At 50.0% G+C, this 22545-nt stretch overlaps 1 protein-coding gene across 4 annotated transcripts in view; it reads left to right on the top strand.

Annotated features, from left to right (window-relative positions):
- anxa6 (annexin A6) overlaps positions 1–22545 on the top strand; it is a 182446-nt gene that overhangs the window by 134400 nt on the left and 25501 nt on the right. For all 4 annotated transcript variants that reach the window (XM_072512738.1, XM_072512739.1, XM_072512736.1 and 1 more), the window contains exons 17-19: positions 7771–7884; positions 11232–11322; positions 15726–15805. In XM_072512738.1, the coding sequence (XP_072368839.1) occupies positions 7771–7884; positions 11232–11322; positions 15726–15805 (285 nt within the window). The remainder of the gene's footprint in view (positions 1–7770; positions 7885–11231; positions 11323–15725; positions 15806–22545) is intronic.

Genomic DNA, 22545 nt, shown 5'->3' with positions numbered 1-22545 from the left:
AAGGGCCGAATGGCCTCCTCCTGCTTCTATTTTCCATGTATCTTTCTATGTATATATACCAACATCTCAGTGACCCTCCCTCAGATGAAGCAGGACAGCATTATTGGACAGAGGACTTCAATTGGGACCAAACCCATCCGTGCTGTAGACAGTAACAGGGGCATTGATCGCTGTAACCAGTTATTGACACCCGGTGAATATTAGTTACCTCCACACGTGCGATCTTTTTCAGTGAGATATCTGGCAGTGACGTGCGGCATTTCCATCAGCCTAGTGCTTCTCTGCATTCACTCGCCGTCTCACATTAATGTCTTTGATGTGTAAACCGCACTCCGAAATGAGGGAAAGAGAATCTTGCATTTCTGTCGCACCTTTCAAATTCTCACTGTGATAAAGTGATGAAGTAATTTAGTATTGTAGCCAATGTTGCAATGTGGGAAATGCAGTAGCTAATTTCCACACAGCAGGTCCCCTTAGGCAGCAATGCGATGATGACCAGATCGTCATCTCTTTCACTGATGTTGGTCGAGGCATTGCAGCGCTCCCTCAGTACTGTCCTGGAGCCCAGATTTCTGTGTCCTGAAGGGGCTCTTTAATCCCTAACCTGCTGACTCAGTTAATGCTTGAAGCCCAGTAACCCAGTCAATTTGTAACAAACCGCACAATCATCTTTTAAAACATTTAAAAAAAAAGTATTTATCTAATTCTCTTTTAAATGTGACAATCAAATCGGTTTCCACTATCTTTTCAGGCAGCACATTCCAGATCATTCTAACTGTTTAATGCAAATTTGTAATAATCTGCAGTACATTCAGGTGCCTTCAGGTGGCAGTGCTGATGCTGTGCGACAGCGCACACTTGGTGGGATATTAAAGAGTGCACGGAGAGTGGGATTAATTTGGGTGGGATTTTTAAGGGTACAGGGATTGAGGAGGAGAGTGGGATTAGACTGGGTGGGATATTAAAGGGTGTGGGGAGTGATGGGGCTGGTGGGATATTAAAGGGTGCGGAGAGAGTGGAGTTTGACTGGGTGGTATATTAAAGGGTGTGGGAATAAGGGGAGAGTAGATTAGACTGGGATATTAAAGGGTGTGGGGAGTGAGAGGGAGAATGGGGTTAGACTGAGTGGGATATTAAAGGGTGTGGGGAGTGAGAGGGAGAATGGGGTTAGACTGAGTGGGATATTAAAGGGTGTGGGGAGTGAGGGGGAGAGTGGAGTTAGACTGAGTGAGATATTAAATGGTGTGGGGAGTGAGGGGGAGAGTGGAGTTAGACTGAGTGGGATATTAAAGTATGTGGGGAGTGAGGGGGAGAATGGAGTTAGACTGAGTGGGATATTAAAGGGTGTGGGGAGTGAGGGGGAGAGTGGAGTTAGACTCTGGGATATTAAAGGGTGTGGGGAGTGATGGGGAGAGTGGAGTTAGACTGAGTGAGATATTAAAGGGTGTGAGGAGTGAGGGGGAGAGTGGAGTTAGACTGAGTGGGATATTAAAGGGCGCGGGGAGTGAGAGAGAGAGTGGAGTTAGACTGGGTGGGATATTAATAGGCGCGGTGAGTGAGAGGGAGAGTGGAGTTAGACTGAGTGGGATATCAATAGGCGCGGGGAGTGAGAGGGAGAGTGGAGTTAGACTGAGTGGGATATTAATAGGCGCGGGGAGTGAGAGGGAAACTGGGGTTAGACTGAGTGGGATATCAATAGGCACGGGGAGTGAGAGGGAGAGTGGAGTTAGACTGAGTGGGATATTAATACACGCGGGGAGTGAGAGGGAGAGTGCAGTTAGACTGAGTGGGATATTAATACACGCGGGGAGTGAGAGGGAGAGTGGGGTTAGACTGAATGGATATTAATAGGTGTGGGGAGTGAGAGGGAGAGTGGAGTTAGTCTGAGTGGGATATTAATACGCGCGGGGAGTGAGAGGGAGAGTGGGGTTAGACTGAGTGGGATATTAATAGGCGTGGGGAGTGAGAGGGAGAGTGGAGTTAGACTGCGTAGGATATTAATACACGCGGGGAGTGAGAGGGAGAGTGGAGTTAGACTGAGTGGGATATTAATACACGCGGGGAGTGAGAGGGAGAGTGGAGTTAGACTGAGTGGGATATTAATACACGCGGGGAGTGAGAGGGAGAGAGGAGTTAGACTGAGTGGGATATTAATACACGCGGGGAGTGAGAGGGAGAGTGGAGTTAGACTGAGTGGGATATTAATACACGCGGGGAGTGAGAGGGAGAGTGAGGTTAGACTGAGTGGGATATTAATACACGCGGGGAGTGAGAGGGAGAGTGGAGTTAGACTGAGTGGGATATTAATACACGCGGGGAGTGAAGGGAGAGTGGAGTTAGACTGAGTGGGATATTAATACACGCGAGGAGTGAGAGTGGAGTTAGACTGAGTGGGATATTAATACACGCGGGGAGTGAGAGGGAGAGTGGAGTTAGACTGAGTGGGATATTAATACACGCGGGGAGTGAGAGGGAGAGTGGGGTTAGACTGGGTGGGATATTAATACACGCGGGGAGTGAGAGGGAGAGTGGAGTTAGACTGAGTGGGATATTAATACACGCGAGGAGTGAGAGTGGAGTTAGACTGAGTGGGATATTAATACACGCGGGGAGTGAGAGTGGAGTTAGTCTGAGTGGGATATTAATACACGCGGGGAGTGAGAGGGAGAGTGGAGTTAGACTGAGTGGGATATTAATAGGCGCGGGGAGTGAGAGGGAGAGTGGAGTTAGACTGTGTGGGATATTAATAGGCGCGGGGAGTGAGAGGGAGAATGGAGTTAGACTGGGTGGGATATTAATAGGCGCGGGGAGTGAGAGGGAGAGTGGAGTTAGACTGAGTGGGATATTAATAGGCGCTGGGAGTGAGAGGGAGAGTGGGGTTAGACTGAGTGGGATATCAATAGACGCGGGGAGTGAGAGGGAGAGTGGAGTTAGACTGAGTGGGATATTAATACACGCGGGGAGTGAGAGGGAGAGTGGGGTTAGACTGAGTGGGATATTAATACACGCGGGGAGTGAGAGGGAGAGTGGGGTTAGACTGAGTGGGATATTAATAGGCGTGGGGAGTGAGAGGGAGAGTGGAGTTAGTCTGAGTGGGATATTAATACGCGCGGGGAGTGAGAGGGAGAGTGGGGTTAGACTGAGTGGGATATCAATGGGCGCGGGGAGTGAGAGGGAGAGTGGAGTTAGTCTGAGTGGGATATTAATACATGTGGGGAGTGAGAGGGAGAGTGGAGTTAGACTGAGTGGGATATTAATAGGCGTGGGGAGTGAGAGGGAGAGTGGAGTTAGACTGCGTAGGATATTAATACACACGGGGCGTGAGAGGGAGAGTGGAGTTAGACTGAGTGGGATATTAATACACACGGGGAGTGAGAGGGAGAGTGGAGTTCGACTGAGTGGGATATTAATACACATGGGGAGTGAGAGGGAGAGTGGAGTTAGACTGAGTGGGATATTAATACACGCGGGGAGTGAGAGGGAGAGTGGAGTTAGACTGAGTGGGATATTAATACACGCGGGGAGTGAGAGGGAGAGTGGAGTTAGACTGAGTGGGATATTAATACACGCGGGGAGTGAGAGGGAGAGTGAGGTTAGACTGAGTGGGATATTAATACACGCGGGGAGTGAGAGGGAGAGTGGAGTTAGACTGAGTGGGATATTAATACACTCGGGAAGTGAGAGGGAGAGTGGGGTTAGACTGGGTGGGATATTAATACACGCGAGGAGAGGGAGAGTGGAGTTAGACTGAGTGGGATATTAATACACGCGGGGAGTGAGAGGGAGAGTGGAGTTAGACTGGGTGGGATATTAATACACTCGGGGAGTGAGAGGGAGAGTGGGGTTAGACTGGGTGGGATATTAATACACGCGGGGAGTGAGAGGGAGAGTGGAGTTAGACTGAGTGGGATATTAATACACGCGAGGAGTGAGAGTGGAGTTAGACTGAGTGGGATATTAATACACGCGGGGAGTGAGAGTGGAGTTAGTCTGAGTGGGATATTAATACACGCGGGGAGTGAGAGGGAGAGTGGAGTTAGACTGAGTGGGATATTAATAGGCGCGGGGAGTGAGAGGGAGAGTGGAGTTAGACTGTGTGGGATATTAATAGGCGCGGGGAGTGAGAGGGAGAATGGAGGTAGACTGAGTGGGATATTAATAGGCGCGGGGAGTGAGAGGGAGAGTGGAGTTAGACTGGGTGGGATATTAATAGGCGCGGGGAGTGAGAGGGAGAGTGGAGTTAGACTGAGTGGGATATTAGTAGGCGCTGGGAGTGAGAGGGAGAGTGGAGTTAGACTGAGTGGGATATTAATTCACGCGGGGAGTGAGAGGGAGAGTGGAGTTAGACTGAGTGGGATATTAATACCCGCAGGGAGTGAGAGGAAGAGTGGAGTTAGACTGAGTGGGATATTAATACACGCGGGGAGTGAGAGGGAGAGTGGAGTTAGACTGAGTGGGATATTAATGCATGCGAGGAGTGAGAGGGAGAGTGGAGTTAGACTGAGTGGGATATTAATACACGCGGGGAGTGAGACGGAGAGTGGAGTTAGACTGAGTGGGATATTAATAGGCGTGGGGAGTGAGAGGGAGAGTGGAGTTAGTCTGAGTGGGATATTAATGCACACGGGGAGTGAGAGGGAGAGTGGAGTTAGACTGAGTGGGATATTAATACACGCGGGGAGCGAGAGGGAGAGTGGAGTTAGTCTGAGTGGGATATTAATAGGCGTGGGGAGTGAGAGGGAGAATGGAGTTAGTCTGAGTGGGATATTAATACACATGGGGAGTGAGAGGGAGAGTGGAGTTAGACTGAGTGGGATATTAAAGGGCGCGGGGAGTGAGAGGGAGAGTGGAGTTAGACTGAGTGGGATATTAAAGGGCGCGGGGAGTGAGAGGGAGAGTGGAGTTAGACTGAGTGGGATATTAATATGCGCTGGGAGTGTTAGAGAGAGTGGTGTTAGACTGAGTGGGATATTAATTCACGCGGGGAGGGAGAGTGGAGTTAGACTGAGTGGGAGATTAATACACGTGGGGAGTGAGAGGGAGAGTGGAGTTAGACTGAGTGGGATATTAATACAGGCGGGGAGTGAGAGGGAGAGTGGCGTTAGACTGGGTGGGATTTTAATACACGCGGGGAGTGAGAGGGAGAGTGGAGTTAGACTGAGTGGGATATTAATTCACGTGGGGAGTGAGAGGGAGAGTGGGGTTAGACTGAGTGGGATATTAATACACACGGGGAGTGAGAGGGATAGTGGAGTTAGACTGAGTGGGATATTAATAGGCGTGGGGAGTGAGAGGGAGAGTGGAGTTAGTCTGAGTGGGATATTAATACACACGGGGAGTGAGAGGGAGAGTGGAGTTTGACTGAGTGGGATATTAATACACGCGGGGAGCGAGAGGGAGAGTGGAGTTAGTCTGAGTGGGATATTAATACACACGGGGAGTGAGAGGGAGAGTGGACTTAGACTGAGTGGGATATTAATACACACAGGGAGTGAGAGGGAGAGTGGGGTTAGACTGAGTGGGATATTAATACACACGGGGAGTGAGAGGGATAGTGGAGTTAGACTAAGTGGGATATTAATAGGCGTGGGGAGTGAGAGGGAGAGTGGAGTTAGTCTGAGTGGGATATTAATACACACGGGGCGTGAGAGGGAGAGTGGAGTTAGACTGAGTGGGATATTAATACACACGGGGAGTGAGAGGGAGAGTGGGGTTAGACTGAGTGGGATATTAATACACGCGGGGAGCGAGAGGGAGAGTGGAGTTAGTCTGAGTGGGATATTAATACACGCGGGGAGTGAGACGGAGAGTGGAGTTAGACTGAGTGGGATATTAATAGGCGCGGGGAGTGAGAGGGAGAGTGGAGTTAGACTGAGTGGGATATTAAAGGGCGCGGGGAGTGAGAGGGAGAGTGGAGTTAGACTGAGTGGGATATTAAAGGGCGCGGGGAGTGAGAGGGAGAGTGGAGTTAGACTGAGTGGGATATTAATATGCGCTGGGAGTGTTAGAGAGAGTGGTGTTAGACTGAGTGGGATATTAATTCATGCGGGTAGGGAGAGTGGAGTTAGACTGAGTGGGAGATTAATACACGTGGGGAGTGAGAGGGAGAGTGGAGTTAGACTGAGTGGGATATTAATACACGCGGGGAGTGAGAGGGAGAGTGGCATTAGACTGGGTGGGATTTTAATACACGCGGGGAGTGAGAGGGAGAGTGGAGTTAGACTGAGTGGGATATTAATTCACGTGGGGAGTGAGAGGGAGAGTGGGGTTAGACTGAGTGGGATATTAATACACACGGGGAGTGAGAGGGATAGTGGAGTTAGACTGAGTGGGATATTAATAGGCGTGGGGAGTGAGAGGGAGAGTGGAGTTAGTCTGAGTGGGATATTAATGCACACGGGGAGTGAGAGGGAGAGTGGAGTTAGACTGAGTGGGATATTAATACACGCGGGGAGCGAGAGGGAGAGTGGAGTTAGTCTGAGTGGGATATTAATAGGCGTGGGGAGTGAGAGGGAGAGTGGAGTTAGTCTGAGTGGGATATTAATACACACGGGGAGTGAGAGGGAGAGTGGAGTTAGACTGAGTGGGATATTAATACACACGGGGAGTGAGAGGGAGAGTGGGGTTAGACTGAGTGGGATATTAATACACGCGGGGAGCGAGAGGGAGAGTGGAGTTAGTCTGAGTGGGATATTAATACACACGGGGAGTGAGAGGGAGAGTGGAGTTAGACTGAGTGGGATATTAATACACACGGGGAGTGAGAGGGAGAGTGGAGTTAGACTGAGTGGGATATTAATACACGCGGGGAGCGAGAGGGAGAGTGGAGTTAGTCTGAGTGGGATATTAATACACACGGGGAGTGAGAGGGAGAGTGGAGTTAGACTGAGTGGGATATTAATACACACAGGGAGTGAGAGGGAGAGTGGGGTTAGACTGAGTGGGATATTAATACACACGGGGAGTGAGAGGGATAGTGGAGTTAGACTGAGTGGGATATTAATAGGCGTGGGGAGTGAGAGGGAGAGTGGAGTTAGTCTGAGTGGGATATTAATACACACGGGGAGTGAGAGGGAGAGTGGAGTTAGACTGAGTGGGATATTAATACACACGGGGAGTGAGAGGGAGAGTGGAGTTAGACTGAGTGGGATATTAATACACGCGGGGAGCGAGAGGGAGAGTGTAGTTAGACTGAGTGGGATATTAATACACACGGGGAGTGAGAGGGAGAGTGGAGTTAGACTGAGTGGGATATTAATACACGTGGGGAGTGAGAGGGAGAGTGGGGTTAGACTGAGTGGGATATCAATTGGCGCGGGGAGTGAGAGGGAGAGTGGAGTTAGTCTGAGTGGGATATTAATACACGTGGGGAGTGAGAGGGAGAGTGGGGTTAGACTGAGTGGGATATCAATAGGCGCGGGGAGTGAGAGGGAGAGTGGAGTTAGTCTGAGTGGGATATTAATACACGTGGGGAGTGAGAGGGAGAGTGGGGTTAGACTGAGTGGGATATCAATACACGCGGGGAGTGAGAGGGAGAGTGGGGTTAGACTGGGTGTCCGCTAACAGCGGCACAGGTGCAGAAACAGAAAATGGTGGAAATGCTGAGCATGTCGGATATCTGTGGAGAGAGAATCAGAGCTAACGTTTGGGTCAATGACCCTTCATCAGAAAATGAAGGGGCCAAATGGCCTGGCTTCATGCAAGACTGTTGTCTGTTGCATTGTAATAGTTTTATTCCCCATATCTATGAAAGTTTTTGGTGCACCCTAGGACCTGATGGCAGACGTGAAATCAGAGGTTGGTGGCACTTTACAGAAGATCATTCTGGGATTAATGATGACGCCGGCTCAATTTGATGCAAAGCAGTTGCAGAAAGGGATCCAGGTCAGAGATGTGCTCCCACGCACAGTCTGTGTTCATAGCTTTATGCCAATGTCTTAGCATTTGCATTGTAAAGGTTTGTTAATGTCAGTTACATTGTAAAGGATAATGAGACGAGTAATAATTGTCTTTGAGTATATGAATGGGGGATAACTGGGGTGCTGGGCTAGTGGGACGAGAGCTGTGAGACTGAATAAGTCAATGAACTCTCTCAGTTTGGTCACAGCTTCCAACCCACTTAGATCCTGTTGGCTCTCTTCTTTCCGTCTCTCTCTCTGTCTGTCTCTCTCTCCCTCTCAGTGGTTGGGACCATTTTCTCTAATCTTCTTTAGCCTAGCTATTATCCTCATCTCTTGGGAAAGAGTGTGTTCCCAGGTAGAGAAGTAAAATAAAGATATTTGCATTTCTGTAGCGCCTTTCACAACCTCAGGATGTACCGAAGTGCTTCACAACCAATTGAGTACTTATTTTTGGAGCGTAGTGACTCCTGTAATCTGGGAAACACGACAATACACCAAGCTTCCACAAATAGTTATGGGATAATAAATGTTGAAATAATCTCCTTTGGTGATATTGGTTAAGGGATAAATACTGCCCAGGATAGCTCGCCGACTCACTGCTCTTCTTCGATAGAGTGGCGTCAGGATCTTGGCTTTAACATCTCATCCAAAAGGTAGAATCTCCGACAGTGCAGCACTCCCTCAGTACTGACCCTCTGACAGTGCATCACTCCCTCAGTACTGACCCTCTGACAGTGCAGCACTCCCTCAGTACTGACCCTCTGACAGTGCAGCGCTCCTTCAGTACTGACCCTCTGACAGTGCGGCACTCCCTCAGTACTGACCCTCTGACAGTGCAGCACTCCCTCAGTACTGACCCTCTGACAGTGCAGCACTCCCTCAGTACTGACCCTCTGACAGTGCAGCACTCCCTCAGTACTGACCCTCTGACAGTGCGGCACTCCCTCAGTGCTGACCCTCTGACAGTGCAGCACCCCCTCAGTACTGACCCTCTGACAGTGCGGCACTCCCTCAGTACTGACCCTCTGACAGTGCAGCACTCCCTCAGTACTGACCCTCTGACAGTGCAGCACTCCCTCAGCACTGACCCTCTGACAGTGCAGCACTCCCTCAGTACTGACCCTCTGACAGTGCGGCACTCCCTCAGTACTGACCCTCTGACAGTGCAGCACTCCCTCAGTACTGACCCTCTGACAGTGCAGCACTCCCTCAGTACTGACGCTCTGACAGTGCAGCACTCCCTCAGCACTGACCCTCTGACAGTGCAGCACTCCCTCAGTACTGACCCTCTGACAGTGCGGCACTCCCTCAGTACTGACCCTCTGACAGTGCAGCACCCCCTCAGTACTGACCCTCTGACAGTGCAGCACTCCCTCAGTACTGACCCTCTGACAGTGCAGCACCCCCTCAGTACTGACCCTCTGACAGTGCGGCACTCCCTCAGTACTGACCCTCTGACAGTGCAGCACTCCCTCAGTACTGACCCTCTGACAGTGCAGCACTCCCTCAGTACTGACCCTCTGACAGTGCAGCACTCCCTCAGTACTGACCCTCTGACAGTGCATCACGCACTCAGTACTGACCCTCTGACAGTGCGGCACTCCCTCAGTACTGACCCTCTGACAGTGCGGCACTCCCTCAGTACTGACCCTCTGACAGTGCAGCACTCCCTCAGTACTGCCCCTCTGACAGTGCAGCACTCCCTCAGTCCTGACCCTCTGACAGTGCGGCACTCCCTCAGTACTGACCCTCTGACAGTGCAGCACTCCCTCAGTCCTGACCCTCTGACAGTGCGGCACTCCCTCAGTACTGACCCTCTGACAGTGCGGCACTCCCTCAGTACTGACCCTCTGACAGTGCAGCACACCCTCAGTCCTGACCCTCTGACAGTGCGGCACTCCCTCAGTACTGACCCTCTGACAGTGCAGCACTCCCTCAGTACTGCCCCTCTGACAGTGCGGCACTCCCTCAGTACTGACCCTCTGACAGTGCGGCACTCCCTCAGTACTGACCCTCTGACAGTGCAGCACTCCCTCAGTCCTGACCCTCTGACAGTGCGGCACTCCCTCAGTACTGACCCTCTGACAGTGCGGCGCTCCCTCAGTACTGACCCTCTGACAGTGCAGCACTCCCTCAGTACTGACCCTCTGACAGTGCGGCACTCCCTCAGTACTGACCCTCTGACAGTGCAGCACTCCCTCAGTACTGACCCTCTGACAGTGCAGCACTCCCTCAGTACTGACCCTCTGACAGTGCAGCACTCCCTCAGTACTGACCCTCTGACAGTGCAGCACTCCCTCAGTACTGACCCTCTGACAGTGCGGCACTCCCTCAGTACTGACCCTCTGACAGTGCAGCGCTCCCTCAGGAATGACCCTTTGACAGTGCAGCACTCCCTCAGTACTGACCCTCTGACAGTGCAGCACTCCCTCAGTACTGACCCTCTGACAGTGCAGCGCTCCCTCAGGAATGTCCCTCTGACAGTGCAGCACTCCCTCAGTACTGACCCTCTGACAGTGCAGCGCTCCCTCAGGACTGACCCTCTGACAGTGCAGCGCTCCCTCAGTACTGACCCTCTGACAGTGCAGCACTCCCTCAGTACTGACCCTCTGACAGTGCAGCACTCCCTCAGTACTGACTCTGACAGTGCAGCACTCTCTCAGTACTGACCCTCTGACAGTGCAGCGCTCCCTCAGTACTGACCCTCTGACAGTGTAGCACTCCCTCAGTACTGACCCTCTGACAGTGCAGCACTCCCTCAGTACTGACCCTCGGACAAGGGAAGCCAGTGGCGTAGTAGTATTATCACTGGGCTACTAATCCATAGACCAAGGGTAAAACTCTGGGGAAGAGGATCAAATCCCAGTTGAATTCAATAAAAATCTGGAATTAACAGTCTAATGATGACCATGAAACCGTTGTCAACTGTCGTAAAAACACTGTTAAATCAGTGACCCTGCCACCAGTTCAAACCATTTCTACTCGATGATTCTACCCAAAACCCTCGCTGTTATAAATGCCTCTGTGAAATCTGCCCTTAACCTTTTCTGCTTTGAGGAGAACATCTCTCGGGGGGGAAGATTCCTCCTGCGATTGGGGGATTCTTACCAAATCCCTCGTAGATCACAGATTCCGACTCTGTCTTGACCCCCTCCCAGAGGCACAGCCAATGGGGATGGGGTTATGTTAATGCTATCGGCAAATCTGTTTCTTATTTTCGGAGTTCTCTCTGAGAGATGTAAATGGTCAGGCGTCGAGTATATTCAAGGCCCATGTCGGTAGACCTTTGGTCGCTGAATTCTCCCAATCTTCTATTCTTGCCCTCTGCAGGGTGTCGGCACTGATGAGCGGGCCCTGATAGAAATCTTGACCACAAGGACAAACGAGGAGATACGGGCCATCAACGAAGCGTACAGAGAAGGTGAGCAACTGCACACAAGATGGTCCTTCACTTCTGTCAGTGGGGAAATTGGCGGAGATTTGCTATTGTTTAGTCACCATTTTATATAATTGTCCTTTTTGCTCATCCACATTCTATCGTGACAGCTCTGAGAATGAGGAACTCCAAAAGGATGGAAGTCGCAGGACTATTTTATCCAAAGGGCCACTAAAGTTAATGGAATAAATTATTAGGAAGCGCAAATCTCAGCTACAGAGAAGAAGGAGATTTGCATTTGATAGAATCATAGCATTCCCACAGTGCAGAAGGAGGCCATTCGGCCCATTCAGTCTGCACCGATCCTCTGAAAGAGCACTCTATCTAGGCTCACTTTCCCCTATTGCCTTTCACCCACAGTCCAATGGAGTACTTCTTTGAAGCAAATGTTTCTTTGAAAAAATATAATTTATTCTTAAAATGAAGAGAGACTTTACAAAACATTTGAAATTGTGATAACGGGCGATGGTATTCACATTTTCTCGAGATCAGGATGCACTCTGAGATGCTTCAATTCCGTAACAAGAACATCACAAACATTTTAATATTTTCATTACAGAGAGTACAAGTCTCTTATCAAAATATATACGTCAGTCATGTTTTACTCTGTGGTGCTTCACTACAGTTACGTACGGTTGGGATTAAGCGCACAGTCCGAGTGTATTTTTAAAAATAAATTTGAAGTGCCAATTTTTTTTTCCAAATTAAGGGGCAATTTAGCGTGGCCAATCCACCTACCCTGCGCAACTTTGGGCTGTGGGGGTGAAATCCACGCAAACACGGGGAGAATGTGCAAACTCCACACGGACAGTGACCCTGGGCCGGGATTGAACCTGGGAGCTCAGCCCCGTGATGCAGCAGTGCTAACCACTGCGCCACCCGCCGCCCACAGTCTGAGTGGTTCACCAGGGCTCCTCGTGTACACTGGCTGAAGGGCCTTATACAGTGGCCTTTCCCCATTGTGTGGTGATCCTTGTGAGGGGGTTTCCACGGTGGAAGGTGGAGGCAGGTCGAGGACCGTCTCATATTTGGTTCAGGTTAGTGGTGGTCGGTGATTGCTTTGGGAGCCTCAGAGATCAGGGCGCTCGGAATTCCAGCGAGCAGAGCTCACCAGCGTACAAAACAGGGCTGTGTGCGGCCTCGGCGCCCTTTCCCCATTCAGCCCCTTCATACAACTGCGAGCGCCGGGAAACACGCTCAGAAAGATACACAAAGCTCTTTTGAAGAACCTAACTAATTTTATTAACACTACTAAATTTGAGTTTGACACTTATTCTCAATAGCAAACATACATGTAAGAATTAAAATGCACTCACTATCACTATCTCTATCTACTAACTATAACTATTATATCTTAACTAACTCTGCAATACACTATGAATCTTATCTTCTTCAGCTCCAAATCTAATCTCCTTTTTATACTACTGTCCCTTGGCTCCCTCTAGTGGCTAGGCTTACCATAACATTAACTCTTCACATGCTATACATTTGTACAATGTCACACATTGCACCTTGAGTGCGTCCCTCAGCACGTAATCCTGGACCTTGGAATGTGCCAGTCTGCAACACTCGGTCGAGGAGAATTCTTTGCCCTGGTTTTGGGCAGACCAATGAGCTGATGATCTTCCAGCAACAGTTAGTGTTTGTCTCCCTGTGTGTTCCTGGGAACAGCCCGTAGAGAACAAGAGTCCTGCGTCACAGGGGCTGCCCGGGTTGAACCTCAACAAATACCATTGCACCTTTCTCCAGATCATTTTTTGCAAAGGCGCACTCCACGAGGAGGTGTGCGAGCATCTCTTCCCCCACCACGGCCGCGATGAGGTCAGCATGCGGTGGGGCAGATACTTCGGACATGTCCGCAATGGAGAGTGAGCATTGCTCTCACGTGTCCAAAGTCAAATGTGGGGATGTTCACTGATGTTTGTACAATGTTCAGCCCCATTCGTGACTCTTCAGATACTGTCCAACTGCAACAGGTCCTGGGCAATAGCCAGGCTTGGGTTGACAAGTGGCACGTTACATTCACATCACACCAGTGCCTGTCACTGACCATCTCCTATAAGAGAGATCTAACCACCTTTGACATTCAGTGGCGCTACTAACATTTAATCCCCCACTATCAACATCCATTGATCAGAAACTGAGCTGGACTAGCCATATAAATACTGTGGCTACAAGTGCAGGTCAAAGGCTAAGAATCCTGTGGTGAGTAGCTCACCTGCCCACCATTAACGAGGCACAAGTCAGGAGTGTGATGGAATACTCTCCACTTGCCTCGAAGCTCCAATAAAACTTAAGAAGCTCGACACCATCCAGGACAAAGCAGCCCACACGATTGCTCCCCCTTCCACAAACATTCACATCCTCCACCACCAACATACAGTGGCAGCCGTGTGTACCATCTACAAGATGCACTGCAGTAACTCACCAAGGCTCCTTAGACAGCACCTCCCAAACACACAACCACTAGGAGGACAAGGGTAGCAGACATTTGGGAACACCACCACCTGCAAATTCCCCTCCAAGTCACTCGCCTTCCTGACTTGGAAAGACATTGCCATTCCCCCACTGGCCTACCATGTAGCTACAATTAGGGGCCCATATACCACTCCCATACTTCTTGCCTTTATAATTTCTCATCTCCACCCAAACTGTTTCTCGAGCCTGGTTTCCTGAACTTGGGTCATATCTCGATATTGTGCTAACACTAGCGTTCGTAACAGAGCCACCCCTCCACCTTTTCCTAGATTTCTGTCCTCCCTAAATGTCACCCTTCAATATTCCGGTCCCAATCTATGTCACCCTGTAGCCAATCTCTGGAATGACTATCAGATCGTACTTGCACCCTGGCAGTGCCACCTGTACACACTGGCAGTGCCACCTGTGCACCCTGGCAGTGCCACCTGTGCACTGGCAGTGCCACCTGTGCACTGCGGCAGTGCCACCTGTGCACTGGCAGTGCCACCTGTGCACTGCGGCAGTGCCAGGTGGACACCAAGGGGCACTGCCAGGGAGCCAGGCTGGCACTACCAGGGTGCTCAGGTGGCACCAGCAATGCCAGGACACTACCCTGCCCAAAGGGCACGCAGCTGTGAATACCCTGGGTGACCTCCACGAGTTCTGTTCCATCTGGCCCCCATTTGTGGGCACCAGTGCTGAACAGCGCTCGCCCAAGGTGTCCGAGGCGAAGGGAATGAATTCCAAAGCCTCGGGAATCTGCACGTTAGAGTAACTGTCTCGCTCTAATATGCAGATTTGCCAAAAAGTGATCCCGCCCATTGTGGGTGGGATTTACATTGCAACGTCTCGCAAGGTCATGTTGGCTCTTGTGAACCAGGTAGATCCTGGGAGCGAGGGCTCCCAGCTGCCATTAGCCTCGCTGTGCCATGGCGAGCTGCCTTCCGGGTGCAGCGTGGCCATTGGCTCAGGCCCAGTATGAATGATAGGTGCACTCAGACACTTTAGTTTTGTTGTTTTATTGTTATATTATTTTTGTAACCGCTAGCCTTGACAGCTGATTTACTCTGATATTTGTGCTCTTTGTCCCTTCCTATCGGTCTGTTTCATATCCCATATCTGTACCCTTCTCTGTTGCCTTGTTATTAGTTGCCACATCTGCCCAAATTTGATCCCTTGCCCCCACTAATTACCTTAAGACCCTTTCCACTCCCAAGTTATACAATTTGCTGGAACACCATTAGTCAGCTCTCTGTAAACAAGTAAATGGTTAAAATCAATGATTACCTCACCTTTATGACTACTTAATTGCATCTTTAGCAGACATACTGCCTGCATGTATTTGAACTCAGGATTTTTAATAACATTACAACAAAATAGAACATATAACAATTGCTGCACACTAGCTCCTTGTACGCTCCAATCAAAATCTCTTTCCTAATTCCACCTATGTTTCTAGTTAAGGAGGGATGAGGCCACAGAGAGAATTTTGTTAGTGAGAACAGGGTGATGGATGTTCAGGACCTGATGCGACTAGAGACGGGGAACTGGAACCCCTACAGAGGAAGTGAGAGGAATAACGGGATTCATCTGTTTATGTGATGACAACTGAGAGATAAATATTGGTCACAACACCGCGAGGACCTCCGCCCAGCTCTTTATCCAATCTGGGATATTTCACAAATACCCGAAGGCTGACCAGGCCGTGGCTTATTGACTCTACTTCAAATTGGTTCATCTGACAGGCTAGCACTCCGTCAGCACTACATTGGTCGTTTCAGTCTGGATTATGTGCTCGTGTATCTGGGGAGGGAGGTATCGTGAATCCATGACCTTCTGACCCACGGGCCGTACTGCACTCGGCACAGCTCAGTCTTATTATTGGTAGCTCTCGTCTTGTCATGTTAATGCCGCCTTCCTTTCCTCCACAGCCTATCACAAGAGTTTGGAGGATAGCCTAAGCTCAGATACATCTGGTCCCTTTAAGAGGCTTCTGATCTCGCTGATTCAGGTACTAACTAAATAAGCATTTCAGACAAAACATTTATATCTTTGAGCTTGGATTTACATTGTTCTCAGCCCCAACCCAGCTTCCTTATTTTCCCCGTCTCTTGCCCTAAATTCTGGGATCCTTTTCTACGGAAATCGCGCCTAAAGGGCTAATATGTAAAGGGGAAACTGATTTGCTGCAGAGATACGAAACCCTGGTTAGACCACATCTGGAGTACTGTTGCAGTCCTTTCCTCATTGGGCGGGGGAACCATGCGCGGGTTGGGTGACTACTTTGCAGAACACATCCCTTCAGCCTGCGACTATGGCCCTGAACCTCCGGTTACCTGTCATCTTAAATCTACATCTTGCTCTCACTCTGACCTCCATGTCCTTGGCCTGCTGCGGTGACCCAGAGAAGCCAACACAAGCTCCAGGAACAGCACCTCATTGTTCAAACAGGCTCTTTACACCCTTATGGACTCAACATTGTCAACCATGTTAGATCATAACCACTGCCCCATTCTGATCCCTTTATATTTGCTGGTTTTAGTTTTGATCTGCTTTCCATTTTTGGCGGGCAGCTGTAAACACATCTTTTGTTTTTTCTCCCCATCACTGTTCCCTTTGGCTCTGTTATTTAATCTCTCTCGTCTTCACCCCGTCGCAGACTTCCCCCTTTTTTGTCCTTCTTCCGCCCTCCCCACTTTCGCCAACTCAAACCGGGTGACACTTCCAACCTTTGCCACTTCTGCCGAAGGGTTATCAGCCAGGAACACAAACTCTGGTTTCGATCTCCACGGCAGCTGCCAGACCTGCTGGGTACCGTTCAGTACTTCCTGTTTCAAATATCCAGCACGGGCAGGATTTTGCTTTTGTGTTGGTCTTGGGTACGCTGGACAGTTCAGGGTGCCACACCATTGAAAGGATAAACCGACCATGGAAAGAGTGTGACATAGATTCACCAGACCATTAGCAGATGAGTTTGATAATTAGCCTCTGAAGGATATTGGAAGAGAAAAAGTAACACATTTAAGCCATTTTTAGCAATGAAAGTAAGTTTCAGGGGAACTGAGACACCTCAGTTCCCATTCAGCTGTTTCTTGTGTGGGTTTTGCTATGATCTATCCCGTAATTCAGTTGAACTCGATGTCCTTCACAACTTGAAGGTTAGAGTCACTGTCTCCCCAATCTGGCCTCCCCTTTTCGCGAAGGCAGAATTTGCAGTGACAGAATACTTTCTATGCCTTCAGCTCGTTAGGGTTAAACTATGAGGAAAGAATATGTAAACCAGTATCCCCCAGAATGCAAACGATTAAGGCACGTCTTGACGGAAGATTTAGGGATTTTGAAAGGGATTGATCAGGTAGACGCGGAGAAGCGTTTCTGCTGCTGGGGGTGTCCAGGACAAAGGGGCACATAACGTTAAAATCAGAGCCAGACCATCCATGAGAGAAGTTCGCAAACCCTTCTTCATGCAAGATATGGTCCAAGTGTGGAACTCTCTCCCACAGAAGCAGCAGCACCGGCGGCACGGTAGTAGCACAGTGGGTAGCTCTGTTGCTTCACAGCTCCAGGGTCCCGGGTTCGATTCCCGGCTTGGGTGGCTGTCTGTGCGGAGTCTGCACGTTCTCCCCGTGTGTGCGTGGGTTTCATAGAACATAGAATATACAGTGCAGAAGGAGGCCATTCAACCCATCGAGTCTGCACCGACCCAATTAAGCCCTCACTTCCACCCTATCCCCGTAACCCAAGGACCCCCCCTAACCTTTTTGGACACTAAGGGCAATTTATCACGGCCAATCCACCTAACCTGAATGTCTTTGGACTGTGGGAGGAAACCGGAGCACCCGGAGGAAACCCACGCAGACACAGGGAGAACGTGCAGACACCGCACAGACAGTGACCCAGTGGGGAATCGAACCCGGGACCCTGGCGCTGTGAAGCCACAGTGCTATCCACTTGTGCTACCGTGCTGCCCACATGTCCTCCGGGTGCTCCGGTTTCCTCCCACAGTCCAAAGATTTAATAATCTTCATTGTCACAAGTAGGCTTACATTAACACTGCAATGAAGTTACTGTGAAAATCCCCTAGTCGCCACATTCATGCGTCTGTTCGGGTATACAGAGGGATAATTCAGAATGTCCAATTCACCTAATTAGCACGTCTTTCGGGACTTGTGGGAGGAAACCGGAGGAAACCCACGCAGACACGGGGAGAACGTGCAGATTCTGCACAGACCGTAACCCAAGCCAGGTTAGGTGGATTGGCTGTACTAAATTGCTCTTTGTGTCCAAAAACGTTAGGTGGGGTTACTGGGTTACGGGGATAAGGTGGAGGTTTGAGCTTAATTAGGGTGCTCTTCCCAAGGGCCGGTGTAGACTCGATGGGCCGAATGGCCTCCTTCCGCATTATCAATTCTATGAATTAGTAATTTTGTATCTTGAGACCAGGAGAACGTTTCTAACAACACGATGAAGGGACCAGGAATGTTGGCAGTGAACTGGAATTAGAACAGAGGCCCACGATGGTCGTATTGCACAGCAGAGGAGGCTCGAGGGGCCGCATGGCCTTCTCCTGTCTCGAAGGGCGGAATGGCCGCCTCTCGTACCCGTGTTCCTTCCATTTCGATGTTTCCAACCCCGAGGTCAATGAATCATTTTACTTCAAGACCTCAATTGCATCTTCAACCAACAAGTATTTCACAGGAACGTTTTGAAGACCAGAAATCGCGGGTGGGACCCGTAAATGATTTTCTATTTTTTATACTATTCCCCAGGGCAGGGGAAGCTTTAAATTCTGTCCACGGTGCTTTATTTGAGGGCATGTGGGGAAAGAAAGCCGGAGAGTGGGATTAAAATTGGCGGATGAGATAGGAAGAGGGAAACCAGGCAAACGGAATGGGTTCTTTCAATGTTGGAATACGCTGATGGATACTCACCAGAGGAAGGAGCTGCGCTCCGAAAGCTAATGATTCAAAACAAACCTGTTGGACTTTAACCTGGTGTTGTGAGACTTCTTACTGCGCCCGTCCCAGTCCAACGCCGGCATCTCCACATCAGGAATATGCAGAGTATCCAAAGGGCCACTTGCACCTGAGAACTCGACCACTGTATAGAACCTTACTTAGGCCACACTTGGAGTATAGTGTTCAATTCTGGTCGCCACACTACCAGAAGGATGTGGAGGCTTTAGAGAGGGTGCAGAAGAGATTTACCAGGACGTTGCCTGGTATGGAGGGCATTAGCTATGAGGAGCAGTTGAATAAACTCAGTTTGTTCTCACTGGAACGACGGAGGTTGAGGGGCGACCTGATAGAGGTCTACAAATTTATGAGGGGCATAGACAGAGTGGATAGCCAGAGGCTTTTCCCCAGGGTAGAGGGGTCAATTACTAGGGGGCATAGGTTTAAGGTGCAAGGGGCAAGGTTTAGAGTAGATGTACGAGGCAGGTTTTTTACACAGAGGGTAGTGGGTGCCTGGAACTCGCCGCCGGAGGAGGTGGTGGAAGCAGGGACGATAGTGACATTTAAGGGGCATCTTGACAAATACATGAATAGGATGGGAATAGAGGGATACGGACCCAGGAAGTGTAGAAGATTGTAGTTTAGTTGGGCAGCATGGTCGGCACGGGCTTGGAGGGCCGAAGGGCCTGTTCCTGTGCTGTACTTTTCTTTGTTCTTTGTTCAATTGCAATCTTTGGTTCAGGCCACTAGATGTCAGTGGCGCACTCTAAAACATGACCACAGTTACGAGTGCCCAGGCCTCTGGGAGGACTCGTCAGTGAATGAAGCCCTGAGGGGGGGGAGCTGCCACCTCTCCTGGATTGGACATTCCTGAACGCTGCCACAAACAGAATTCATGAGGGAGATCAACGGTCTGTTATTTTTAAAACGCGTGCGGTTTTTGAACAATTTGTTTGCTTGCTCCTAGTGGAGAACAAAATAAGTACTTGATTGGCTGCGAAAGCATTTGTGATGTGCTGAGGGCACGGAAGACATTCTGTATTTGCAAATGGTTTTATTGCAACAGGGAGGGCAGATTGGGGGGACAGAGATTCTCACCCTTTGACATGTGAAGAACAGAGACTGATGTTCAACTGAATTGCCTTGGATTATCTCAAAGCCAGACACGAGAAACACCTAAAATAGGAACTGTAGCTTCTCAGTTCCCCCAGGTATATTTTATCAACACTAAAAATGGCTCGACTGTATTACTTTGTCACTCCCAATATTCCTCACTCGTCCCCGCAGAGGTGCTGATTCACAGGAACGGATCTCGTAACAGCAGGAGGCCATTCAGCCCCTTCAGCCTGTCCCACTGTTCAGGTGGATTGTGGCCTATATCCTATCTCCATCTATTGACCTTGGTTCCTCAATAACTCGTTAATAACTCTTCCGAACAAACTCTTTGTGGTAGTCACCGCTAGTAGTATTACATGTATTACGGTAAGGCCCGTATAGTAGAGGTACAAGGGTAAATCCCTGCCTGCTGGCTCCGCCCAGTAGGCGGTGTATAAGAGTGAGTGCTCGCCGGTGCTGCAGCCATTCTGGTTCCAGCTACAGGAGGCACAACATCTTTGCTCAATAAAGCCTCGATTATTCCACGACTTTTGTGGTAATTGATAGTGCAACAATCACTCTTATCAATCTCGGGTTTGAAATTTTCAGTTTTTTAGGTGCAAAGTTCCTGGTTTCCAAAATTATCTTGAGCACCTCAATTGGCCCATTATTTGACGCTTTATATTCAAGGGAATCCAGGTATAGTCTGGGGCCCCTGTCTTTCTAATTGACCCATTTTAGACTCTGGATCGTTCTCCGCTTCCAGGGCCAGTTATCTTTCCTGAGCTGTGGAGCTCAGATTTTCCAGACGGGATCTCACTGGAACTCTGTACACTAGGAACATTGTGCTCACCCCTTGTCTTCCAGCCCATTTCAGCTGAAGATCAACATTTCATGAGATGTGCTTTACTGTTTCGCACTGAGGTACAGTTCCAAACACATGCTCACTTCCTGGACCTTTGCTCAATTGTCCCATTTTCATTGTGTGCCAGGCAACAAATATTGGGACAGCGGCTACTTGACTGTGTAGATCTCAACCATTTGCCAGGGAACTGGATCCAGTCCTGTCCTTGGGAAAGGGGAGTTTTTCCGGGAACCGCCCTCGGGGAAAGGGGAAGCTTTACCAGGGAACCGGATCCATTCCTGTCCTGGGGAAAGGGGAGTTTTGCCAGGGAACCGGATCCACTCCTGTCCTCGGAAAGGGGAATTTTGCCGCATCCAGTCCAGCCCTCAAGAAAGGGGAGTTTTGCCAGGAACAGAATCCAGTCCTGCTCTAGGGAAAGGGGAGATTTGCCAGGGAACCGGATCCAGTGCTGTCCTAGTGAAGGGGGAGTTTTGTCAGATCCAGTACTGCTTCTCTGGAAGGTGGAAGCTTTAGCAGGGAACCGGATCCAGTCCTGTCCTCGGGAAAGGGGAGTTTTGCCAGACCATCGGATCCAGTCCTGCCCTTGGGAAAGGGGAGTTTTGCCAGACCATCGGATCCAGTCCTGTCCTCGGGAAAGGGGAGTTTTGCCGGATCCAGCCCTGTCCTCGGGAAAGGGGAGTTTTGCAGGATCCAGTCCTGCCCTTGGGAAAGGGGAGTTTTGCCGGATCCAGTCCTGCCCTTGGGAAAGGGGAGTTTTGCCGGATCCAGCCCTGTCCTCTGGAAAGGGGAGTTTTGCCGGATCCAGTCCTGCCCTTGGGAAAGGGGAGTTTTGCCGGATCCAGCCCTGTCCTCGGGAAAGGGGAGTTTTGCTGGATCCAGTCCTGCCCTCGGGAAAGGGGAGTTTTGCCGGATCCAGTCCTGTCCTCGGGGAAGGGGAGTTTTGCCAGGAGCCCGATCCAGCCCTGGCCTCGGGAATGGGGAGGTGCATTTGTCTCCCGATTAATCACCTGACTTGTTTTCTAAATCTGCGTCTCCGGGGGAAGAACAGGCCATTTCTACCCAATCTTAGATTTACCATTGATCCAGTACCAATTTTAATTTTTGGATGAGAAGCTCAAACTTCTACCACCCTTTGTGCACAGTAATGTTTCCTAACTTCATTCCTGACAGCCTGGCTCCAATATTTAGCCTCTGTCTCCTAACCCGGGACTCTCCATGAGTACAAATAGTTTCTCTCCATCGACCCCGGGAGGAGCAGCACGGTAGCACAGTGGTTAGCAGAGTACTTCACAGCTCCAGGGTCCCGGGTTCGACTCCCAGCTTGGGTCACTGTCTGTGCGGAGTCTGCACGTTCTCCCCGTGTGTGCGTGGGTTTCCTCCGGGTGCTCCAGTTTCCTCCCACAGTCCAAAGATGTGCAGGTTAGGTGGGATTGGCCATGCTAAATTGCCCTTAGTGTCCAAAAAGGCTAGGTGGGGTTACTGGGTTACGGGATAGAGTGGAGGTGTGGGCTTAAGTGGGATGCTCTTTCCAGGAGCCGGTGCAGACTCGATGGGCCGAATGGCCTCCTTCTGCACTGTAAATATTATGATTCTATGACCCGATCAGTTCCCATTAATATCTTAAAGTTGCCATTTCCTTTATCAGGAGTATTTCCATTTCGGTAACCTTGTCTACCTCTGGCCCTGTCTCTGCTCATCTGATACCGAAATCCTTGGGCGGGATTCTCTGATCCTGGGACTAAGTGTTGACGCCGCCGTAAACGGCGGAGCGTTTTACGACGGCGTCATCTGGCCGCTGGGAGCAGTGATCCTGCGCCGCACAGGGGACCAGCACGG

This window comes from Scyliorhinus torazame, chromosome 7 (assembly GCF_047496885.1).
Source record: "Scyliorhinus torazame isolate Kashiwa2021f chromosome 7, sScyTor2.1, whole genome shotgun sequence".
Taxonomy (NCBI): Eukaryota; Metazoa; Chordata; class Chondrichthyes; order Carcharhiniformes; family Scyliorhinidae; genus Scyliorhinus; species Scyliorhinus torazame.
This window is presented reverse-complemented; position numbering and strand designations above follow the sequence as displayed.